This window comes from Ascaphus truei, chromosome 3 (genome assembly GCF_040206685.1).
Source record: "Ascaphus truei isolate aAscTru1 chromosome 3, aAscTru1.hap1, whole genome shotgun sequence".
NCBI lineage: Eukaryota > Metazoa > Chordata > Amphibia > Anura > Ascaphidae > Ascaphus > Ascaphus truei.
In genome coordinates, this window is record NC_134485.1 from 314,249,361 (window position 1) to 314,265,899 (window position 16,539).

The 16,539-nt window shown below is 43.1% G+C and overlaps 1 protein-coding gene across 1 annotated transcript in view; it reads left to right on the plus strand.

Annotated features, from left to right (window-relative positions):
- DGKH (diacylglycerol kinase eta) overlaps nucleotides 1–16,539 on the plus strand; it is a 295,282-nt gene that overhangs the window by 263,105 nt on the left and 15,638 nt on the right. Inside the window, exons 27-29 of the mRNA XM_075591074.1 lie at nucleotides 1,476–1,595; nucleotides 1,917–2,025; nucleotides 5,342–5,472. Of these exons, the coding sequence (XP_075447189.1) occupies nucleotides 1,476–1,595; nucleotides 1,917–2,025; nucleotides 5,342–5,472 (360 nt within the window). The remainder of the gene's footprint in view (nucleotides 1–1,475; nucleotides 1,596–1,916; nucleotides 2,026–5,341; nucleotides 5,473–16,539) is intronic.

A 16,539-nucleotide genomic window follows, 5' to 3' on the forward strand; every position in this document is an offset into this window, starting at 1 on the left:
TGTAAAGCGCTATGTACATTAATGGAGCTATTTAAATAAAGACATACATACATACATATGTGTATATCTTTATTTAAATCGCGCCATGTATGTACATAGCGCTTCACAGCAGTAATACATGTGACATAATAATATAACACACAATAGGAATAAACGCTTCAGACATAAAAGTAACATTAGGAAAAGGAGTCCCTGCCCCGAAGAGCTTACAATCTAAGTGGCATCTGTTTATATGCTGTTTTTGTCTTTGTTATCTGTTCTTCTGTTGCTTGTTCAGCACAATTGCAGTATTGTTACTTTTCAGATTGAAGTCAACGACATAAATGATCTCAATTCTGTGTATAAACTGGCTGCTGTTTTAGAATATATTATATGTATGTAAAACATGCAGCTTTCACTTTTAAACACAGTAGTTTTACAGGTAGACAGCCTATTTAATCCTCTTATTTGCTAAGAAAAAAAGAAAAACAGGTGTGCTTTTATACTGCAATATACTCTTCTACTAAACAGAACTAGATCATTACTTGCCATTCAGCAAGGGGTTCTTAAAGCAGCAAAACATTCAACATCATATGTTTTTTTTTTTTTTTTTAAATCAATTCTGTAGTATTAGATCATACATACTGCATTTGTTTTCACAATCTTAATGCCATTTTTAATGAGGTTTAATGTACTGAGCATCTTATCCTGTGGTGCTATAGCAGGCTTTGAGACAACACTTTTTGAGCCCAGCAGTACATGAGCTTTGGCAGCAAATTGTCACAAACAGGAAAGTGTTGCAGTGTTCCCAGCAGGAGACTGTGGATGAGTTGAAAGCTATAACGATAGACAATGTAGTTTAATGATATAAGATTATATAGTAGTTCCACTGAATGGTTGATTGAAACTGAAAGGCAGCCATTAGGATAGGGAGCAGGATATTTGCAGGATATTTGCTGATTGATCACAGGAGACCTGATTGATCGGCAGCTTAGGTAATTACTGTAGTTTTCATTAAAGGTAATCAAAGGCTGCATATATTAAAGCAAAAATAATAAAACATATATATATATTTAAACTGCTGTGTGGAATGCTGTGCTTTCTAACTAAATAACCAGATGTGTTGGCAATCATTAGCTTCCATCTACTAATGTACTCCAACTATGAGTAACTTAGGCAGAGTTTCAGACCCAATGTGTTCATGAATCATTTCAGATCTGCATCCACTTAATCAGCAGACTGTTAATAAGACAACAATCTTTATAAGTTGTACTTCAATTCTATTCTAACTAGAAGTAGGGCCCAAGAACAGAGTGCTGCAGGCTGGCACCAAAGGGCTCATGCAATGTGAAGGCAGAATTTGTTCTTTTAAGATGGATTTAACAGTACTTTGTTTTCTCTTAACTTTAACAGAATGTACCCCATTGATATTGAAATGACAATCCTTTGGGGTTACTTTTGCCCATCTGAATGTGCTTATATTTATTTTTTTACAGCAGTTGGAATCCCATCACGAAGAGCTGTTGTCGAATGCATTGCACAACGTAGAGGTTGAACTAACAAAACTGGCAGAGATTCCGTGGCTTTACTACGTCTTGCAGCCAGATGAAGAGGAGGTACGATGAGGCCGAACTATGCTTTCATAATGTGTGTCCTCGTTCTAGTGCCAGGGTAACACGTCATGTTTTACAACATGTTTGTTTGACTCCAGCCCCTTCATTGCTCAATGGGCCTGCTATGCAAGGTGCCTTCCAAACCAAAGGGTTCATGCATTTTATACATTTAAATGAGTGCGCCTTCACTGCCAAGGAAACATTGAGTATAGATATTTACCATTAAGGTCATCAGAATAGCATGTGTCTATACTTTTGTCTTGACCCCAGCATTAACATATTCCTCTTTCCTTTCTTTCTTATTTTCCCAATTGTTTCTAACAGGATCCCCCTCTGGAATATTCTAAAAGAAACAGTAGAAGCACAGTATTTCGTATAGTGCCAAAGTTTAAAAAGGAAAAAGTCCAAAAGCATAAGACCAGCCCCCCACCTGGTATGTGTTTTGCTGATGCGAGAGGTAATGGGGCAGGTAGCAAAAAACATGATCTACATTGTGTTTGTGTGTGTATAAATATATGCATACATGTTTCCTGTCTACACATTTCCATACATATAAATATATGCCTGTAAGCAAGCTACTGTATACTCACACACACACACACACATTCTGATGTTTATGTATTTATGCAAACGCATTATATATTATATCCGTAAAAGTGAGATTCAAGAAATTTTAAAATGATTGTGCGTTGTCTCGGCCCATAAACTTAAACAAATTAACAAACTGTGTCAGGAAGCAGTCATTAGTCATGGTTCTAGTATAATACATTCCAAATATTTTTGTAATACAGAGTTTTTAAAGCTATATTTGTGGAGATAGTGTGATCGAGTGACACCTTTTAATGGGCATACCTAAACTTATAAAACTACATAAACATTGCAGTGCATAAGTTTCCAGTACGTCAAAGGTCTCTTCTGAATTATCTGAAGAAAGCTTTGAAAGAATGTTTAGTACACAAGCATCTCTGCAGAACTTGTATGCTGCTCTTACGCCATGCATTGCAAGTACACTTAAAACATTCTCTAGAGCAGGGGTGCGCAAAGTTTTTGTCCTGCGGCCCCCTGCCTGCTCTCCCCCAGTGCTCAACCTTACCCCCCCCCCTCCCTTACCTTCTCTAGAGCGTCAAATGACGCCGCAGGGTCATGTGACGTCACGTGACCCCACTGTGTCAACGACGCAGTGTCAAATGATGCTGCAGGTCATGTGATGTCACATGACCCCACTGTGTCAAATGACGCTGTGGGTCATGTGACGTCATATGACCCTGCGGCGTCATTTGACACCGCGTCGCCGAAGCCGTCAAGGTAAGAGAGAGTGTAACAGAGGCCTCTCGCGGTCCCCTGGGAATTTAATTTAAATGCTTTGGAGAAGAGCGCGGGGCCTCTGTAACTGCCGCGCCTTCCGCCCCCCCCCCCCAAAAAAAATCTTGCGCCCCCCAGTTTGTGCACCCCTTCTCTAGAGTTTAATTCCCCTCCTTGACATTTTGACAAGCTAGTTGAAATGTACCATTTGTGAAAGCGTATATGGTGGCTAAATATGGAAAACTAAAACTAGTACTCCATTCAATATACAAAAAGCGGTTTCTAAAATGGAAAGCTCTAGGATTGCTGTTAAGTACAACGTGTTGTATGTAGGCTGAGGCCTACACTGTACAGATCAATTTAGGGGGGGCTCACTCCGAATATGGTGGATAGGGGTGTTTTTTTGCATTCCCTTTTCTCCGTCAACAATGCCCATTGCATCTCAATGTGAATAGCATGGCTAAAAGACACGCTAATAAATCCACTTACTTACATTAAGGGGGGCCTGGCACATCGTGTAACACTGAGCTCCCAATAAAGAGATACAACAGTCTTTTCTTCCACCATCACACCATTACATCACTGTATTGAAGTGGTGGTGTTGGTCAAGAAGAACACATCAAGTGGAGGATACATTATCTTTTGTTTAAAAGGCCACTCGGATCTTTTCTTCACAACATATGACCGGTCTCTCAAGTTTTCTTGTCTTAGGCTGCGTTTATAGTGACAGCGACGCGATGTCTTGTCAAAACAAATGCATTGCCGCCGTTGCGTGCGCTTATAGTAAGCGTGACGGAGCGATGGCTTGGTTGCGATTGCTGGAAGTCATCTCAATTTGATTTTTCCAGCGATCGCTGCCTGACGTCACCGTCACCGGCACTATAAGCGCAGCCTTAAACTTCACGCATGATGGGCCACTTAATTCTCTTCATGGCCCCTCCCTTATGATAGCTGCAAAAGTGACTTGGTGCAGTGTCCCTGACAATGTACATCTAAAAGCATCCTTTATCTTATGGGGAGGTGCAAGCCACTTCATCACTGTTATGCCACGTAGTGACAAATACGTGATCTTGTTTATGGCATTGAGAATGTGATGAACCCCAAAAGTCCTAGGCAGCATGAGATTAAGGGCCCTATTCACTAAACTGTACCCCTACATACTGTAATACACCTTGCAGCAGAGCTTGGTAAATATTGTGCTTAATGGTCCATTCACTTGTGCTCTACTGTGTCTAATTGAAAAGCACTTTGTAGTACATGTATCAAAATATACCTATTTGTACATTTGATGAAGTAGAATATGAAAAAATAGTTTAACTATTAAACCACGAAATAGTCTTTATTTTATTTTTTATTTTTTTAAGATTCATTTGGACACAGATTAACCCCCTTGCTACTTAAGAGCAATGTAATGTATTTCTCTGTTGGCAATTTAGACAACACATGTACTGAGAAAAAGATACATTTCTGAAGGATACAGACACAACTAGTAAAGCGCTGGGATTGTAGACAGAACTGAGCTGGATACATTCAGGGTTAAAATAGTAGTATCTTTATAATTTTTTCACTGTTTGGAAATTAGCATCCTTTTTAAAAGTAAAATGCATCCAACCCATCCCTTCAGTTCCACTTTATTTGGATGTACTTGTTCAATGGACAAAACTCGAGGCCTATTCAAAATGGCCAAGGCAAATATGGTTGTGGGAGATGTTTGTATCCTGATGCAGTAAGGGAACAAGATACAGATTTGATGTATGTGATTATTTGTAAATTGTTTTTTATTGTAATTATTTGGGGCATGTGTTTTATCACATCAGTGTGCTCCTGGAAGTTAATGGTTCTCTGAATCACTTTGCACGTGTGTTTATATATATTTATATATATATATATATATATTTTTTTTTTTAATTATTTTTTTTATTTAGAAATTGGCATATATATATATATATATATATATACCAATTTCTAAACTGTAATTTCTAACAAGGTATAAGATATTGAAAGTCCTAGCACAAATATATACATTTCAAACACAGTACAGTAATACAGCAGTTTATTTTTTGTAACGCTCACTTTTGTCAGTGACACTTTAGGCTAAATTTATACCTTGCACCACTGATCCTAATGTGTAAAGCAAATTATTTTAATTTCATGAATGGATTAATATGGATATGAAACCAACTCGGGCGGGAGGGTGGGAGCTGAAAGCACGGCTGCAAAGCATTGAACCCTGTCCTTGTACAGATATTTGTTTGAATTACTGCTGATTTTTAACCTGCATGCGGAAGAAAATCAAACCTTTAGATTTGTGAAGTTGACACCTTTCTCTTTTCCCTACGCAAGCACTGCATTTCTATTCTGTTTTCCACTCTTGTTTGGCCTAACCTATGCTTGTAATGCATTTGTGCATGTACAAATTAAGGGGGTTTTGCTCTTAACTTTGGTAGTTCAAAAATGGGGCACAGATGAAGTTGCAGCTTGGCTGGATCTGCTCAGTTTGGGAGAGTACAAAGAAATCTTCATCCGCCATGACATCCGAGGCTCAGAGCTATTACACCTGGAAAGGCGGGATCTTAAGGTATTTCCTTTGTGCTACTTTTTCTGCTCTTTGGGTTCTTTTATTTATTTTTCTTCTGGTGGGAAATAACCCTCTTTCCTCTCCCCTTCTGTTATGTGCTTGTAGCTTGGCTTATATTACAAACTAATATGCACTGTTCTGTGGCCTGCACTCCTTGTGTGTTATACTGCAGTTGCAGCCTACAATATCAGCGATATTGGTAGTAGGGACATGGCCTTCTGCGAAAATACAGTATGAATTATACTGGGTGAGACTGTAGATCAGCTGGCTGGTTTAATAGCCTTGGGCTGATTATACAAATCCTGTGCTTTGCGCCTTTTTATTTATAAATAAATAAAAAACTAAATTAAACATTACTTCAGATTATGAAATGGGATCAGTGTGGAAGGTGACAGTTTAGTGTGCCAGTATCTTGGTAAAAATAGTGAATATCTTTTGAGAGAAACAAAGATGTAAGTTATATCTAATGAAGTGCCTCCTTTAGTGTCCACATTTGTAATTGATGTGCTTTTTTTTGTCTATGCACACACATGGTGTTTCACAATGCGCTGTGACAGCACAGTGTTCATTGGACATTCTGAATACCGGTAGCAATGACTAACATATTGTGGTGTGTATGCAAAACAGGTTAACCTGGTTGATAATGTTATGACAACATTGCCAGTAATCACAAGTACAGTACATTTATATTACCATTGTCATTACTAACAATTTCTCTAATTGTGTTAATCTTTTAAGATGGCGACTGGTTTGCTTAATATTTTTGATTTTTTTTTCTAGTTCAATAGTAGCTTAGCAATAACCTATAGGAATTCCTTCTTTTCCAGCAAAGGTTCTGGCTGTGCCTTTTCACACCCAGGAGAGGGAAAATAGTCATATCTACTGTGTTGGCTACACTTGCAAATGTGGATGGTAAAGCCATTACACAATAACTATAAAGTCCATAATCAAATGGAGTACGAGTCATTAGCTGTCGTTTTTAAATTAACGGCAGCACTGTTGCCTGCGCACTTTTAGATTTACAAGGATCAAAAACGGAAGTTTCAATTTTAATAGCTGTGCGATGTTGGGCCCATTATGTGCAAGAAATGGCCACTACTCTCGCTACTTTACTTGACTAATAGATATTTGTCTCGTTAGCTTGTTCTTATGACAGCCTTATCCTGCTAAAATGTAAAGGCCCATGTTCAATATGCTCTGAAGCCAAATTCCCCAGGTCAGTGGAGCTCCATTCAAGTAAACACCTGCAAGATGGCTTCACAGCATGTTAAATAGGGGCCAAAATAAGGCTATTGCCAAGATGAAGCTACGGCAGTGACAACTGTTATGAGATAATATGTTGGCTATGAAGCCTGTGTATAGGTTGCTCATCCTGTGGAAACCCCTTATAATTTCCCCCATAACCCTAAAATGATTGACAAGATGTCAAGATTTCTTTTTGGAGGGCCTCTGTCGTATCAACATATCATGAAAGCATAGTCTTGTAGGGCCGGGTCTCCATGTTACCTAAAGGTAATGTCTCTGCTGACATGCTCTTCTGTAGAATTGCCGGAGTTTGAATGCAGCACCATAAAAACAAACATAAAAGCTTTCCGTCACTCGCAGACTGTGACATCCATTTCCATGGACAGACTCAAACCAAATGTGGCAGTTGTGCTCATTTGTCCATGGAGAAAAACAATTCAATTCCACCACCTACCTGCAACAACTTGAACTGTTTACCCAATTTGTTTCTCAGGGAAACAGCCATTTGCTGACTCTTGAAGTGAAGGTCTAATGAGGACATGAAGTGGAAGGGGTAATTGTAGACTCCGACCATAACAATTTTTGATTTAAAAGTTACTTTGAATACCTTAATTTTTTTTGTCTATAGCCATTCTTTTTCTTTCTTGGGGCTGATTAACAAAACTGTACTGTAATTAGGTTTTATATATTACATAATTGAGAAATAATAGATTATACTGCACCACTAGAGTAAGGTATATGGGATGCCCAGGGCCGCAGACAGATGTCCCGGGGGCCCAGGACTAGATAGAGGCCTATAAGCATCTGAGAGAGAGCCGGGGCCCGTCACAAGAGGACCGGCAGCTGGGCCCGGCCAGAGATCTGGACAACTTGTGCCGCCGGCCCACCCAGCCAGCAGGCCCGGGACAACTGTACCTTCTGTCCCCCCCTATCGGTGGCCCTGAGGATACCATTTGAAACCAGCTTCAGACAAATTGGTCTACTCCAGGACTCTTCAACCGGCCCCGTGCAAATAGCCTTGATTTAGAGTAGGCCTTTCACTCTCTACTCCTGCTAATTTGATACTAGCTGCTTAAGCAGCAAAGTGCAATTTTTAGATATTAAAACTCACTTGTAAATTACAGCAGTGTATGTTACAGATGGTATAAATGCTTGCAAAGTGTTGCAATATACTTTTCAAGTCTTTTACAGCAGTAAAATATGTGGAATCTTATATGGATTTTATTTTGAAATCAATCCTGTAGTATTAGATAATAGTGATTTTGTTTTTGTTTTTATTTAACTCTTAATGCCATTTTAATGTGTTTTAAAGAGCATCCTTTGATTTCTATAGTAGGTTCTAACCCACCTCCCAAGAAGTGAAAGATTTTTGTATCCCTTTCCTGTTTGGGATAATTTGTTGCAAATGTTCCCAGCTGTAAACTGTAACAATAGTTAATGTTACCTTCGTAATATTGGGATACATTGTAGCTGCTGAGTTAGACTGACTAAAGAAGCCATTATGTTAGTGACGCATTTTTACAGATTTATACTGGAGCACCAAACTATTGCCAGCTTAGGTAAGTATGTAGAATTAAACATTTGTCACATTCTTTACATATAGCGCACAGATTTAACCCAAAGAAGGGTCAGAAAGAGACCCCACAGAAATGCACTCAATGCCGGTTTAAATTGAATGTTCCAGCACTATTGGCCCATCAATAGATACCTCCTAAAGGTCAAATTTTAACCAATGAGGGATAGGTAGTTTAGAAACCAAAATAATAATACATTTTTATTTACCTCAAATAAATCACATCAAATATAGTTAAAAACATTCATTTAAAATCTCCTCTCCCCTGAAGAAGCGGGGAGACACGTGAAATATATGTCGGCAAAGTAGGATGTTGCTGCGGTGACGTCATGGAGTACCTGCAGTCCTGTTCGGCTCCTTTACCACGGCTTGTATGCCGGTTGTCCTTCACTTACACACTGGTTTGCCGCAACCCTTTGTCATATTGAGCATTGCACAGTACACCTTTACCTGACGGCTTAAATGGTTTTTCTATGATTTCATGTACCCATCATTGTGGACAGTTGACAGTGGCTGCTAATAATAGAAACTGCATATAGATGCTAACTACCCTATTTCCTCGATTCTAAGACGCACCTTTTTTCCGATTTTCACATGTCTGAAATCGGGGTGCGTCTTAGAATCGATGTATTAAAAAAATAACAAAAAAAGTGTCTACAGTACTAACCCCTCTTTTCACTTACCATGTTTCAGGAGAGGTCCCATGTCAGCGGAGGACGAAGCGGTCGGCGTAAGTAGAGGTCTGCAGATGGTTGAAGATGGACAGCGGGCAGGAGTGCGTCGGGTGTGTGGCGGCAGGAGATCATAATAGCAGGAGAGCTGAGCAGCAGCAGAGCGGCATAGGGGAACGGCTTAGGAGGTGCACACTGTAACACCGGAAGTTGACCGGTGTCTGACTTCCGGTTTCAGTGTGTACCTCCCACGCCGTTCCCCTATGCCGCTCTGCTCTTGCTCAGCTCTCCTGCTATTATGATCTCCTGCCACTGCACGCCCACCCGCTGTCTTCTTATCTTCATTCACCTGCATACTTGGGACATGTTCTTCTGCTGCACTCCCGTCCACTGTCCATCTTCAACCATCTGCAGACATGGGACCTCTCCTTCCGCCGTTGCTTCATCCTCCGCTGACATGGGACATCTCCTGAAACATGGTAAGTGAAAAAGTAATTTTCCTCGATTGTAAGGCTGCGTCCATAGGACTGCAGCCGTGCGGAGGCTAAGGGAAAGCGGGTGCTTTCCCTGGCCTTGGTCCGTCCGGGGGCGTGTCGAGGGGGGGGGGCTGTGACGTCATGGAGCTGGTTCGCCCTCATTGGGCGAACCGCTCACGTGACCGGCCCTACGCTCCCGTGAGCGCGAAAATCTATAATTTGAATAAGACCTACGCTTCCGCACGCTTACGGAAGCGTGCGCAAGCCCCTGCTAAAGCCGCTCTCATTGCGGCTGCAGGGGCTCACTGAGAAGCGTCAGCATGCTTCAGCACGGGTCAGCGCCTAAGCGCTGACCCTGGACGCAGCCTAAGGGCCAAATCGATTGTGCATCTTACAATCGATGCGTCTTACAATCGATGCGTCTTACAATCGATGCGTCTTACAATCGATAGCGTCTTACAATCGATGTGTCTTACAATCGATGCGTCTTACAATCGATGTGTTTTACAATCGATAGCGTCTTACAATCGATAGCGTCTTACAATCGAGGAAATACATTAACTAAACAGAGTGGTCCCATTGAGAGAGACCTGCTTTAACACTGTCTATACAGTATGTAACAATTCTGTTGTAATTTCTCTAAGGAATGTTACAACTCTGCTCTTACTAACCTATAGATTCTTTTGGTATATATACACTACGTATATGCTGTAAGGATGAGCTAATGCAGATTTGTATATGATTATGCTTCACTACAACAATTGCTACGTATTTTTCTGCTGATGTTGCTGTGTATTATACAGCCATATGTGTCTATATACTGGTGAATAATTAGCTGTGGAGCGAATAAAAGGGTACATACATAGTTGAATCCAATAGAAATCTATTCAATTGGTTTGCAGCATCGGAGAACTGTCCATTTGTGACTATACTAGAAGATAATTTAATTAGCTACACCTTTCTAGTTCTCTACCATTACTTCACTACGGGAAATATTAAATAATGTTTTTAACTATATTTGATGTGATTTATTTGATGTAAATAAAAATGTATTATTTTGGTCTCTAAGCTACCTATCCCTCATTGGTTATCAATTTGACCTATAGGAGATATCTTGATGGGCCAATAGTGTCGGAACATTACATTTTTAAAGCGGCATTGAGGGTATTCCTGTGGGGTCTCTTTCTGACCCTTCTTTGGGTTAAATCTATGCGCTAAATATTGTTTACCTCCATGCACCTGCTGTTGTGTTCTCTTTAGGACAACACAATAGGAGAGCAGTCTGATTCATCTGTTTCATGCTTTATATATACAAATAATAGGAGAAAAAAAGTTGGAAAGTGCTATTGCCGCGTTAAATATTTCTAAAATGCACTTTACAGTCAGTCGGTGTCCCTTCTACTTCTAAATGTTTTATGATCTGGCCCTTTTGGAGAACCAGTTGAAAAGAAACCTGATTTACTCTGATATTGCTTGGACCTCTTGTTCCGTAAACCTCAAATGTTCCCAATGGGAACCAGTTTTTATACTCACAATAAACGTGAGATCTTGTAGAACAATGTTTTTCTTTAATGACTTAAAGCAGCAATCCTGGTGGGGACCTTTTTTTTTTTCTTCTTCAGTTTGCCTGAACCGGAGGCCCCTTGCTACCTGGGGACCCCACCCGTGCTGCCCATTGGTATATTTGTAGCTTTTTGTTTGTGTACCGGTATTGACACGAAAAAACTACAAATATGGGAGTGGAGTACAAACATTGATGAACTCCCTAATGACATTGCGCCTTTTCTATTTGCTGCCGTAGTGAGCGCTGGTAGCCATATTGTTTCCCCAGTTTGCCAGATGGACCCCTCATCCAACCCGGCTTGGACGCTTCTGAACTGGGGGGGGAGGGTACAGGGGGACTTTGAGGGACCACCATTGAGCTTCATTCCACCCCACCCTCCTATGGTTCTCTGTTGCTATTATAAAAAGGCAATCGAAGCGGCACTTGAACCTACAAAAATGTTTTTGCTTGTTTTAATATATGCAGCCTTTGATTACCTTTATTGACAACTAATTACTGAACCTGCTGATTGATTTGTTCTCCTGTAATCGATCAGCAAAGATCCTGCTTCCCGCGATTCACTTAATGGCTGCCTATCAATATCAATCCTCCAGTTAGTGTAGCTCAGCATGGATGTTTGACGTTTTCCTTGGCACAAAATTATCCCACATGTCGGATGTCTGGATATGGAGAAACACCTCTGTGTGATGTCAATTATGATGCCATCCAACTAATTCCTCACTTGTACATGAGAGAGCGGAAAAACATAGCTTAATAACGGCATGATTTATAGGCGACTTCCACAAAAGCTTGCTGATTCAGAGCTTGCATTTTCCGTGTCCTTCAACCAGCATGTAGAAATATATTTTGAGTGGTTTTGAGAGAATCTGCGAGATGTCCATGCAGCAACCACAAGTTTAGAGATTTTTTTTAAAGAAATGTTACATTTTATATGTATTTTTTGTTATTTTCTCCATATGCACTTATATGTTGAAAAGTAATTTTGAGCACCACTAGGAAATCTGTGTGTGTGTGTGTGTGTCTGTGTGTGTGTGTACCCACATTTAGGGTAGAGCGCTAACAGTATGTGACACATTCTTTCATAGTGTACCTCAGCAGCTACAATGTATTCTTAAATTACTACGGTAGCATTATCTATTATCACGGTTTGCTGGGAAAATTGGCAACAAATGATCACAAACAGGAAAGTGTTACAAAGATCTTGCACTGCTGGGGAAGTGGCTAAAACCTGCTATAGAAATCAAAGGATGCTCATATTAAAACTTATAAAACATGGCATTAAGAGTTGAATTATTAAACAAAATGTAGTAAGTATCTAATACTACAGAAGTAATTTATTTAAAAAAAAAAAACACATAGGATATTGCATGGATTACTCCTTCAATGAAGGTGAAAAAACAGTTTAACAACCAAAAGACTGTTTTAAACTTTTTTTTAAATGTTGGAGGACACTCCCTCCCACCCCCTCCACACACACACACATTATATATACAGTAATGACAAACTATCCAAAGGAATCTGTTCAGTCTTTTCCTAATAGTACGGCATTATATCTTAATGCCATTGTGTTATGTGAACGTGACTCATAGCAGAGCAATCAGTAGAGATGTGCAAATGTGTCAGAATTCGCTTTGCCCATGTTTTGCTTGAACTTTGAGGCCAAAATTGGTTGAAATTGCCAATTCAAAGGGAAATTGGACATTTAAAAGATAATAATAATAATATTTTTTGCCATAGAAGAATATACCTTAATGTATGGGTTTTGGGTATGGGTTTTGGAGGAGAGCGAACCATATAACTTGATATATACTGTAGGCATTGGAGGAGAGTTCGAGGGAGACAGTGAGGGAGAGAAATTCCTATTTAATAGAGTATAGTATTTTATAGATAGGGTGACCAGATTATAAAAAAAAATCAAACATGATAAAATTATTTATATAACAAATTACATCACTAAAGAATATTATAATGGTATTTGTATACGGTGTAGGAAATTTTGCCGCGACAAACCTTCCATCGCCACAGGCACTTAGGGGTAGGTATTGTGTGATATCTGTTGGCGAGTGCGGCGCCATGTTTAAATGTCCCACTTGTCGCCACTCACCGCCGCGCCTACACGCTATATGTAAATGTTCTGCGCGTAGGAGCAGGGGGATCACGGCACGTGGAGCGGCGGTGCAGGTGCACGACATGAACGGCGGTGAGTGGTGACAAGTGGGACATTTAAACATGGCACCGGGCTCAAGGCCAAATATTGCGCTGCGACCTGCCCAGCGGTGAGTGCTGGTAACTGAAGCCAAACGTCCCATTCCATTTGTCTAATAGAGTTCCCATTTATGCTGTATTATTCATTCTCCCACCCCCATTTTCTCTCTCACACCCCCCAGTCTCTCTTTATCTCCCACTCCCACTCTTTCCCATCCCCCACCTCTACCACCCCCACCCTCTCTACCACCCCCCACCCTCTCTACCACCCCCACACTCTCACTCTCCCACCCCGACCCCCCACCCTCTCTCTCCCACCCCTCACTCTCTCCCCCCATCTTTTCTCACCCCCGCCCTCTCTCTTTTCCACACCCTCTCTCCCACCCCCCACCCTCTCTCACACCCCCCACCCTCTCTCACACCCGCACCCTCTCTCCCACCCACACCCTCTCTCTCTCCCACTCCCCACTCTCCCAATCCCCACTCTCTCCCAATCCCCACTCCCCACACTCTCCCACCCCCACTCTCTCTCCCACCCCCACTCTCTCTCCCACCTCCACTCTCTCTCCCACCTCCACTCTCTCTCTCCCATCCCACTCTCTCTCCCAGCCCCCCACTCTCTCCCAGCCCCCCACTCTCTCTCCCAGCTCCCCACTTTCTCTCCCAGCCCCCCATTCTCTCTTTCTCCCGCCCCCCACTCTCTCTCTTTCTCCCACCCCACACTCTCTTCCACCTCCACTCTTTCTCTCTCCAACCCCCTCTCTCCCAGCCCCCCACTCTCTCTCCCAGCCCCCCACTCTCTCTTCCAGCCCCCCACTCTCTCTCCCACCCCCCACTCTCTCTCCCACCCCCCACTCTCTCTCCCACCCCCCACTCTCGCTCCCATCCCCCACTCTCGCTCCCATCCCCCACTCTCGCTCCCATCCCCCACTCTCGCTCCCATCCCCCACTCTCTCTCTCATCCCCCCACTCTCTCTCTCTCCCGTCCCCCACTCTCTCTCTCTCCCATCCCCCACTCTCTCTCCCATCCCCCACTCTCTCTCCCATCCCCCACTCTCGCTCCCATCCCCCACTCTCGCTCCCATCCCCCACTCTCGCTCCCATCCCCCACTCTCGCTCCCGTCCCCCACTCTCTCCCACCCCTCACTCTCTCTCTCCCACCCCCCCTCTCTCTTCCACCCTCCAACTCTCTCTCACACACCCCACTCTCTCTGCCACCCCCATCTTCTCTCCCACCCCCCACTCTCTCTGCCCACCCCCCAGTCTCTCATCCACCTCCACTCTGTCTCTCTCCCCCCAGCCCCCACTCTCTTTCTCCTTCCCCCACTTCCCCCTGCCCGCACCATTCTCTCTCCCTTCTCACCCCCCTCACCATGCTCTCTCCCTTCTCACCCCCACCCACCATTCCCTCTCCCTCCTACCCCCCGCCCCCTCCCAAGGGTCTGGCTGGTCGATTTTGACGTGTGGGCAAGTGCATCTCATCAGCCCTGATATTAGGGGGCTACTGGCCCCCACACATACAAGTGTAGCCAGCATTATTGCACCCATTACCACACAGTAATGGATGCAATAACGGCTATATCTGTATGTAGACAGACAAACCCTGACCTGCACAACACTCACAGACTCAGATAGGCAGACTGGGACCTGCAAAACTCTCTCATACACACACACACACACACACACACACACACATACTGTACACACACATTTATCTGCACAACACTCACACAGACCCACACTGATCTGCATAACACTCACACAGACACACACTGATCTGCATAACACTCACACAGACACACAGTGATCTGCATAACACTCACACAGACACACACTGATCTGCATAACACTCACACACACTGATCTGCATAACACTCACACAGACACACACTGATCTGCATAACACTCACACAGACACAACACTGACCTGCATAACACTCACACAGACACACACTGATCTGTATAACACTCACACAGACACACACTGATCTGCACAACACTCACTCAGACCTGCACAGGCAGACAGCCATTGACCAGGACAGACACACAACATACACACAGATTGACCTAGTGCAGGGAAGCGCAAACTTTTCCTGCTGCGCCCCCCTGTCTGCCTGTTCCGGAGCTCGCTCCCCCCCCCCTCTCCTACCTGGCAGCTGTGTCACGTGACCCGCGGTGACATCACTTCACATGACCCCACGTCATCTTTTGACGCTGCGTTGCCATGGAGACGCGTCACAGCGTCTGTATCCTGGTAAGTTTTCTTGTTGCAGAGGCCTCACGCGATCCCCCGGCATTTTATTTAAGTGCCTGGGGGTAGAGTGCGGGACCTCTGCAACCGCCCGCGCGCCCCCAGACAAATCTCCCGGCCCCCAGTTTGCGCACCCCTGACCTAGAGGAACCAGCTATAAAAGGAGGTTCTGCTCTCTGCACTCTGTAAGGGGGAGCTGCCAGGCTCACAGGCGCCCTCTGTGGCTTCATGTTCCTCTCATAGCACTGCAGCTACGGTCTTGTTGATACTGGCCCCGCACCCTGATTATACTGGATCGCCCCATATCTCTCTGCTGCCCAAACCGGGACATTTGTGAGGTTTCAAAAGAATTGTCGGGATAACGGGAGATTTGCAGCAAATCTGGGACAGTCCCAGCTAAACCGGGACATCTGGTCACCCTACTTCTAAACCCCTCAAAACACTTATCTATACAGCACATGGAGAGAATATACCTGTGAACACATCCCCCCCACCACCTCACCCCCTCCCAACCCCCCCCCCCCCCCTTCAATACCTCTGATATTTACTTTTTATGTTCTGGTATTTCAGGTTATGACATTGCAGCTTCTTATTGTCCCACCCCCCACAAAAAAAAAACTTTTTTTAAACCCCACTCCAACCTCAAGTGACCCCTCAGATCCTGGTGATCAGGTATTTAAATGTTTTGTAGTTTAAAAAACAAACATACATGGGTCACCATAGAAAGCTGCTATTTTGCATCCAGCCGGCAGTTGTATTTTCCTGGTGCCAGCACTATGGGTACCAAGAGGTCCCTGGATGTCGGAGGACCATGGATCATCTCTGTGGGACCCCTTGGTTTTAGAGAATTTAAAATGAAAGGGCGAGCACTGTGGATTTGCTGCTTTAACCCTTTTAGTGTTGGAGGCGTCATGGTGCCCGCTGGCTTAGTGTGGTCATGTGACCGCGGGGGCCATTTTGCAGGAAGAAGAGTACTCTATTTCTTCACTGGGCAGACCGCATACTGTGCTCCATGGGAATTCGGGATGTGATCTAATTGGCAAAAAAAAACATAATTTGAGCATGACATAGTCACTATATCA